Source organism: Bradysia coprophila (genome assembly GCF_014529535.1).
Source record: "Bradysia coprophila strain Holo2 chromosome IV unlocalized genomic scaffold, BU_Bcop_v1 contig_144, whole genome shotgun sequence".
Classification (NCBI taxonomy): Eukaryota; Metazoa; Arthropoda; class Insecta; order Diptera; family Sciaridae; genus Bradysia; species Bradysia coprophila.
This window is the reverse complement of record NW_023503373.1, coordinates 3807820-3816675: the sequence shown is the minus strand read 5'-3', so window position 1 is coordinate 3816675 and position 8856 is coordinate 3807820. Positions and strand designations below refer to the sequence as shown.

Genomic DNA, 8856 nt, shown 5'->3' with positions numbered 1-8856 from the left:
TTTAAGAACTCTGGTCCTTCCCACCATAGCTTGGATTCCAACAGTTTTTCAGGTGTCATTCCACGTGACACTAAATCTGCTGGGTTAGACTTCGTATTGATATATCTCCAATTTTCCGGCTGAGTTTTCCTTTTTATTTCAGCTACTCTGTTGGCGACAAATGTGCGGTAGGTTCCATCTGATAACACCCATGATAAGACAACTTCCGAGTCCGTCCAGTAAGTAGTGCTAGATATATTTAGTTGCAACGTTTGCCTCAACCTTTTTTGCTAATTCCACGTTTAGTAGCGCTGCACATAATTCCAGCCTTGGCAATGTTGTTTGCACTATCGGGGCAACTCTGCTTTTAGAACAGACCAAGCTGACTAGCCGTTCTCCGTCTGAATTTACCGACCGTAGATAAGCAACACTTCCATATGCTTCTTCACTTGCGTCCGAGAATAAATGCAGTTGTATATCTGACGGATTATCCACCAATATGCGCCCTGGGTAGTTTCACCTTATTTAACTTTTTTAGTTGGTTTCGATACTGCTCCCATTTGCTATTCATGTGCATTGGTACTGCTGCATCCCATTTGCAATTTTAATTTGCATATCTCTTGCAAGAATATTTTTGCCATCACGACTACCGGATTTACGAAGCCAAGTGGGTCAAATAATTGCGATAGTTCCGATAAGACTGTCCGCTTTGTGACTTTGTTATGCTCTTTTGGAACGTACGAAAGCATAAAAATGTCGTCTTTGGGAATCCATTTTACTCCCAATGCCTTCGTTTCTGTTTTTTCTGCATTGATCTCCAGGCTTACTTCTCGCTTCTTTGCTGGTATTGTTTTCAATAACATTGGATGATTGGAGCACCATTTATGTAGTTCAAAATGTCCACTTTTTGCACATCTGTATTAATTGCTCTTGTAGCACTAGCGCTTGTTCCACATTTTCGGCTCCAGTCATAACATCGTCAACGTTAAAATCTGATTTTGCTATTTCTGCGGCTTCAGGATAGACGTTCTTGTGCTCTTCTGCCAATGTTTGAAGTGCTTTTATTGCCAAATAAGAAGAACATGTTAGCCCATATGTCAATGTTTTTTAGTTTATAAAATCCAATGGTTGGTCTGGTTGTTCTCGCCAGATAATCATCTGCCATTTTTGGTGACTTTCAGTCACTTCTACTTGGCGATACATTTTTGTAATGTCCGCTGAAAACACTATCGCGTGTTTTCTGAAACGAACTAATATGGAAAATAAGTCGTCTTGAAGCATTGGACCATTAGCCAGTATTTCATTCAGTGAAATATTCGTTGTAGTTTTTGCCGATCCATCGAAAACTACTCTAAATTTCATTGTGCTGCTGGATGGGTTCCTAACGGCATGATGAGGTATGAAATAATTCTCATCAGTTATATTTTCCAACTGTACTCGTTCCATGTGCCCAAGGTTTTCGTATTCTCGTAGAAAAGTAACGTATTCCTCTTTTAGCTCCGGATCCTTTTGGAATCGTCTTTCCAAGAACAGGAATCGCCTTATGGCCATATTTTTCGAGTTGCCCAGCATTGATGGTTCTTTTATGAATTGCAAATTCACAATAAATTTTCCATTGTCACTATCTCTCATAGTAGTTTTGTCGAAATATTCCTCACAATTTACTTCGCGATCAGTCATTGGTTTCTTGACCTTGTAGCGTTCTTCCAATTGCCAGAATTTTTCAATTTGTTTCTCGAGCTGAGTTTCATTTACCATTCCCACGAAAGCTTCCTGCTGTTGTAGGCCCAGCACTTTTCCAGTTACTACCCAACCGAACACCGTATTTTGCAAATCTGGTAAGGATTTTCCAATCTCGATTTGTCCAATGGAAATTAGTTTGAAGAAAAGCTCTCCACCAATGATGATGTCAATTGCTGCTGGTATGTTGAATTTAGGGTCAGCTAAGTTGATATTTTTTGGAATTTTCCATCTGCTTGTGTTTACTTCGTTCAATGGTTGACACGTGCTGACCTCCTTTAGGACGAACGCTTCTAGATTCGCCTCGAATCCAGATGCCATTGATTTAATAACAAAACTTGCTCGTTTTGTTGATTCCACCTGCGATGATCCTACTCCATTAATTTTCAAGCTTGATTGGCTTGATTTTGCTTTAATTTTGTTGCATAACTTCTGTGTTATGATATTTATTTGGGAACCAGAGTCCAATAATGCTCTGGCTTGACACGGTTGTCCATTTGACCCCAATGACGTTAATTATTGCGGTTGCCAAGAACACATGATCAAGATGCTCATTTTTAGTTGTTGTTCCCAATAATGACGTAGCCATTTTCTCCGAATGCATTAGAGTGTGGTGTTTCCTGCTGCACTTGGTACAACTATTTTTGTTTTTACAGTCTCGTGTGTCGTGCCCTTTCACTAGACAATTCCAGCACATCTTCCAATTCCTCAATTTTTCCACTTTGCCTTTTAGGTTTAGTGCAGCAAATACTGGACATTTCGATATGTAGTGGGGTTCTTTGCAATCACATTTCTTGTTGGCATTAAAGATGTTCGGGGACGTGCTTGGAGTGGCGACCAATGACGTTTTTTGGTTAGGTGTGTCCTGGCTTTTAAATTCCCGGAAACTTATTTTCTTTGCAGGCTTCTTGTTGCCTTTCTCTTCGTTTGAAGATTCCACCGTTAAAATGCTGATACGTTGCTTCAAAAATTCCAGTAATTCTTTGTAACCACGCAATTTGGGTGGACCATCAATTTTGTTTTGGAAATGACCCATAGTTATGCTGTCGATTCTTTCTTCTACTATGTAGTAGAACAACATGTCAGTATCCTCATTCCAAGGTATTCCCATGTTGGAGATCAATGAAATGGATTCACTGATTTCATCTGTGATGTTTTTCATTGATTCGACGACGTATCTTTCCATTTTTGGCCCAGACTTTAGTTTTCTCATTAGCTGCACCATTATCAAGTGACAATTTTCATATCTGTCATTGAGCGTTTTCCAAGCGATAGCGTAACTGGCATTTTCTATTGGTAACGCTGAAAGTAATCTTAAAGGTTCACCTTTTAATTGCCCCTTTCAAGTATGCCAATTTTTCGCAGTCATCCAATTGCTGCTGCCCGCCAATCATACGTTGGAATAACTCCTTGAATGATTTATATTTGACGTATTCCCGGAAAATAGAGGAACATTTAACTTCGGTAATTTCGCCGATGATTGCCAGTTAGCTGGATTGGAAGGTTTCGAGGCTTCGTACTTCTCAATAATTCTTGTCATTTCATCTGTCATATCGAAGAAATCGTGTATGTTACAGCTTGGACTGCTAATTATGTCGCACTGCACTTCTATAATTCTCGAATAGCTTTTAATGATATTTGCCAACGTTCTGGCTTGATCAATATCATTTTCGCTTTCCGCTTTATGCACTGCAATTATGTAATCATTGAGCCGCTGCATTAATAACCCCATTCTGGTTGAGGTAGTATCAGTCGCATTGCTGATATCTTTAGGATTTTCGTTTGCATGCTTAAACAAATTATCCAGGTTTACATGGTCTCCAGTTTTGCCGGTTTTTTGCTCTGGATTTGCTTCTTGTAAATCATGGATTGTTTTTTGCATCAATGCCTTATACTCAGTGAAATACTTTATCGTTTCGTCGTAGTAGTTGGCCTTGAAGTATTGATGTTCGCTGTCCAACAACGCAGTTCTGCACAAAAATTCATTATTATTGTTGAACTCGTTCCGAAGTTCTTCAGCTTCATTAATCAATTGCTTTACATATTCGTAATTTTTCCTCTCAATAGGTAACGAATTGTAGCTTGTTAATTTAGATCGAACCTTGGTTCCGATCGATTTTTGCGCCGTAAGCGCTGCGTCTACTTTAGACATTTTAATTTGACCTTATGTCGATTCCCGGGATTATTTTATTTATTTTAACGCACCGCGTTTTTATTTTTTTTAATATTTATGACACACCGTGTCGAGTTGTAGTTTGCAAGGCTACTTTCTTTTCTAGTGGGTCTCAGTACTATTTCTATTATAGCTTGGACTCTCACGTTCTGTGACAAACTATGTCAATACGTAGTTTCCAATACTACTGTATTTATTTTAACGCGCCGCGTTATTTTTTAGTTAAGAATTCCCACTTTTACTTTAACAGCCAGTGCCGTTTGTGGATTTTGAATTCAACTTTTTATTTTTTGCAACACACCGTGTCACTTTATTTTTCCTTTAACAGATCGTGCTGTTTGTGGATTAACATAAGCTTTTATTTTTTATAACACACCGCGTTACTTGTTTTTTATTTCAACACACCGTGTTGATTTAAGTGCACTTTTTGCGTAATACCCTTTGTATTACACTTTTATTGTTCAATAAATCAACGGCTGCAGTCCGCGATTTATTTTCCTTCGTTATATGTTCAATTCTTTCTGATACATTTAACTTTTAATTTTTACTCGCGCTCATTTCAAGCGTTCGGGGTCACCAATGTTTAACCCGTAGGAGCTTTTTCCTACGGTTATCCTTTTATCGAATAAAAAGACTAAGATGTTTTATTTTAATTATAAACTTTACTTTATTAACTGATTCTTTCACAAGAACTCTCCTGTTTGACTACCGTTCAAACTCTCCTGTTTGAATACTTCTCAAACTCTCCTGTTTGACTACTTCTCAAACTCTGATCTTATCTATTGAATGGATACAGTATTTATACTAATTCTAAACAAAGAACTTATTGTTATAATTACAACCACTTATAATTATCGTGGGAAGTATTTTAACGCTTGATTCACATAGTAATAAAGCAATGCACCGGATGTGACGTTCATCCTTTTCCATAATTTGGTTAATACATTTATTCCAAAAAGTATTTGGAATAAATGTTTCCAAGAAAGACAATTTATTATAAACATTTCCTAGAAATGAATACCATAAATCATTTAACATCTTTTTACCACATATTTCGCTTAATGCATCTCATATTACACGTTAATGATTGCAATGTTTACATTCGCGCATATAATTGTTCATAATGTCGCGTATATGATTCAAGTATAACAATTCTATCGACTGAACTGTTAATGCATTGCGCATGCGCGAGCATGAAGATGCGCGCGCATATTGTAATTATTATATGTGATCTAATTGAATAGAAATTTTACATAATTTTATATCATTATCATTGCAAGCATTAACAGCATCTAAAGCTTGAAAATTTTGTAAATTATGATGCTGAGTGGCATAATAAATTTTGTAAGATTCTAAATCTCACTCTCTTAAATTCTTTAAATAAAAAATGATTTTTTTTATGATTCAATTTTAAACACTTATCAGAGGATTATTTTCCGGCCCAGTAACGCAGTTTTTGTTTTTGAATATTTTAGGTTTAAAGTTGAAAATATGTGCATACGAAACGTAAGATTTGAGAAACATAATAAATATAAGAGTTCATTCAGACTGGGTTAAATGACAGTACGAACAGATTTCACCCCATTCGATTATAAATCTTTTAATTCCTCAGGTGGTATTTCGGTTAATGATGGAAAGCCGATGTCGAGGTCACTAATCCCACTAGTGTCATTTTGAATCTAAGGTGACGGTTTAATATAGTCAATTTCACAACGAATCTGCGTTGACCACGGGAAAAATTTGAAAATTTAATTTTCTCGAGTGACTTGTGGCACTTGCTATGCTCTGCCCACAAACAACAGCCTCGAAATGAAATTTCCAACTTTTGTTCCCTACGTTAACATCGTAAATTAAAATTTTTCTCGTGTCATCCTTGCATACTAAAAAAAATATCGAAAATACTATCTCCGTATCACTTCGGAGAAATTGATAAATAGATATCTTTGTTGCATTAATGCAATTTTATGCCAAAATTATCTACTTAAGGTATTATATCTAAAATAAAAAGGCTTTAGATGCCTTACTAGGCCTCGTGATATACATTTAATCTTTGCTTCTTTGCAAAATTGATGTTATGATGGTATCTGTATGGTGTTTGTATAACTTTCTCTTTCGTCTACATACCTTGGACTTCCATTTGCAAATGAAAGTCTTCGTTAAAATTGTACTACTGTTATATAACACGGGATAAAAAGATGAAAAGAAGAGTTTTCGTGTGATCCAAGGCGAAGCCGAAGGCGAGATGGATTTTATATGCGTCAAAAGAAGTGCTTAAAACATGAAAAGCACGGTTTTCGACGCATGTACCGTGCAAATGACTATAGTTGCAGTATAACCTTCTCCATTCGAACTCTGAGAATTTTTTTTTAAAAACAATGTTCATGCGGTATATCACCAGTATATTATCGGATTCTTTACTTCATTTGTGTTAGCATAAATACTATTATAATAAAACCACATTGGCCATACCAGTGCTCTTATTTTGTGGCGTTGCAAACGTTAACTAATGACGTGACCGGCCTAGGTTGACTTTTATTTTCTAAAAGCTGGTTTAGTTAAACAATGTTCTGGATATTTTCTCCGATACTGCAATTTACAATTTTAGCACAAATCTCTCAATTTAAGGCCAACAAAAACCTACCATTTTATCATCAATATTCTTATATGGTTGAACGGGTGGCAATGATGGCATACCAGGTGTTTCACTCAAGCTTCTTACAAGCATATCGGACCGACGCGCCTATAAGACATTGAATGAGTGTAACAATTCATTTCGGTTTCCTCTAGTTCTGAAGAAATACTTCTTTGTCGTCGTCCTTATTTATAGACGGCGAAGAACATGGACTTTTTGAAGCTTTGTCTGGACCTGCATTAATCGATGTTCGTTGCGATGCTGCTGGTGGTGGTGTGGCTGCTGTTGTCTGATTACTTTGTACGGGAGAATCAATGTCCAATGACTTAAGAACGGGCTGTATGATTGATGGTATGGTGTTTGTCTTTTTAACTGTGTTAGCCTTCATTGTGCCCTTATTCCTAATTGGAACATTAGGAACTGGTTTAGTCGGAGAAGTTACGTTTTTATTGTTATCGTCCAGTTTCTTGTTGGTGAATTCATCGTCATCTTTCCGTTTAATTTTAAATTTGAAATGCAGCTCACCGTTCCAGACAAAATTTTTTAACGTGTTGTGTGTGAGTACAGCACATTTTTCAGTTTCAATTAATTTTTGAATATTTTCGCAATCACTGTAGCAAGTGGACACAAATTTTATCTGAAATATAGGAATTTAAAAATTTAGTTGGGCCAGGGGAGATCGTTGTGGTTAGCAATAAACCTTTTGAAACGTGCATAACTTCGATATGATCTCGAAATCAATCAAAAATAGTCCAGCATCCTTTTTCGTTCCCAGCAAATAGATTAGGAAATTGATGACCTTCTTTGTCGAATCGCTATACATGTAGTAAACGAAATGTTTGCCGTGCCCATTAACTATGTTAATGGTTTGCCAAGATTCAGTTGGATTGAACACGACAGACGATTTCTGGAAATATTGAAAATTGGCACCTAACGACTCGCCATGGATGGTATTTAAATGTAATGCTAGGTCTATTTGCCGTCCGGTCCAATCACATCTATAAATCGAATTGAACAAGTTAAAGAAAATCGGTTTTCGGTCTTCTGCTGTTACTTACGTCCAAATACCAAACCCTTCGCCCAAACATTTATACGGTCGAAATTCGCACTCCGTTTTGTGATTCGCCAATTCATCAGAAGTTATTTGCAATGTACAACCGAACGCGTGGTATGGACATGGTTTAGTTTCGTATTTGACTAGTAGATTTATGGGATTGGTCTGTTGATTATTTACGATCAGTTTCTTGCACTAAAAATTGAAATTTCGATTTAGTTCTCCAATATATTTGTCCAACCAAAAATGTTAAAGCAACGCTAACTGAATGACCTAAAATTAAATTTAATTTTAGAACGGCCCATCAAACCGCAGTGGCTTGTTTTCCGCAGTGGCTTGTGTTGACTGATATGTTATATGAAAATTAATCAGTCGTACACACTCGCATGTGTATGAATCGAGACCCTCCCCAAGCTCTTTTCAATGATATCTAACACACAACTGTTGTCTCTACTAATTAAATTTACCTTGCACAATTTCTTAAATTCAATAGCACATTTCTCACAGACCAAGTGATTGTCGGTACACCTAAACACATTTTCCTCGATATGTCTACAATATTCACATTTATACTTGTCCAATGCCATTGCCGATCAGACTTTAAGAGAAAACATTCGCAATTTTAATTAGACAAACGAAGGTACCGAGACTCTATGTATCCAGTCGTAACGAAATTCGATTTTCAATTGAACAATAATTCAATGGCAAAAAAAAACTTAGCGAAAATTGATTTGAGAACCTTATCTTCGTAAATAATCGACAAAATTTTGACAAAATAATTCTGGTGATACAACCAGCGATAAGTAAAAATGTTATCTTCCTTGTGCAAAAGTAAATTGGTGTCTCTTTTTACGCTGTTAAACTCCTCTTTTTGATATTAACATGATATGCTTCCGATTGTGGTTTAATCAAGTTTTCAGAATAACAACCGTTAATTGCTTGAAACATTATCAAAATCTTAAGAGTGATGTCATCATATCAAATGACTCATGTTGCGGCTTGTGGCGTTAAATCATCAATTATGAATGTGGGCGTGTTGAAAAAAATATATTTTCTAATCTACAGATAAGCTCCGTCTATAACTAAATCGGTTATTGGCATATACTTTGGATTTGGACTTGTGTCTGTTGTGTGGTCCTTTTTTTGCTCACTATGATTGAGATATAAAACGTTTTCGGCAAACTAATCTTCCTAATTCTTTAGTAAATATCAATTATGCTTCACTGCCCAGGAAATATAGTAAATAATGTGGGCGAAACTCAGTTATATTAACCATGG

At 36.4% G+C, this 8856-nt stretch overlaps 2 protein-coding genes across 2 annotated transcripts; both read right to left on the bottom strand.

Annotated features, from left to right (window-relative positions):
- Positions 1-1086: 1086 nt before the first annotated feature.
- LOC119071419 lies at positions 1087-2040 on the bottom strand. The gene has a single exon (XM_037176296.1). It carries the CDS (start codon positions 2038-2040, stop codon positions 1087-1089), a length of 954 nt encoding a protein of 317 aa, XP_037032191.1.
- Positions 2041-6273: 4233 nt separating this feature from the next.
- On the bottom strand, positions 6274-8279 carry LOC119071393 (E3 ubiquitin-protein ligase sina-like). Its single transcript, XM_037176273.1, has 6 exons — positions 8046-8279; positions 7583-7773; positions 7225-7522; positions 6694-7161; positions 6534-6632; positions 6274-6478 (listed from the first exon to the last, which is right to left on the bottom strand). The coding sequence occupies exons 1-6, from the start codon at positions 8163-8165 to the stop codon at positions 6425-6427; spliced, it is 1230 nt and encodes a 409-aa protein (XP_037032168.1). The 5' UTR covers positions 8166-8279; the 3' UTR covers positions 6274-6424.
- Positions 8280-8856: the final 577 nt, after the last annotated feature.

Bases quoted from the DNA above. Each gene is read 5' to 3' on its own strand.
- LOC119071419 (XM_037176296.1), bottom strand. From the start codon at position 2,040: ATGGCATCTGGATTCGAGGCGAATCTAGAAGCGTTCGTCCTAAAGGAG.
- LOC119071393 (XM_037176273.1), bottom strand. From the start codon at position 8,165: ATGGCATTGGACAAGTATAAATGTGAATATTGTAGACATATCGAGGAA. The intron at 7,523-7,582 runs GTAAGTAACAGC...TTCGATTTATAG, and splicing joins GAAGGGTTTGGTATTTGGAC to ATGTGATTGGACCGGACGGC. The intron at 6,479-6,533 runs GTAGGTTTTTGT...TGTAAATTGCAG, and splicing joins AGAATATTGATGATAAAATG to TATCGGAGAAAATATCCAGA.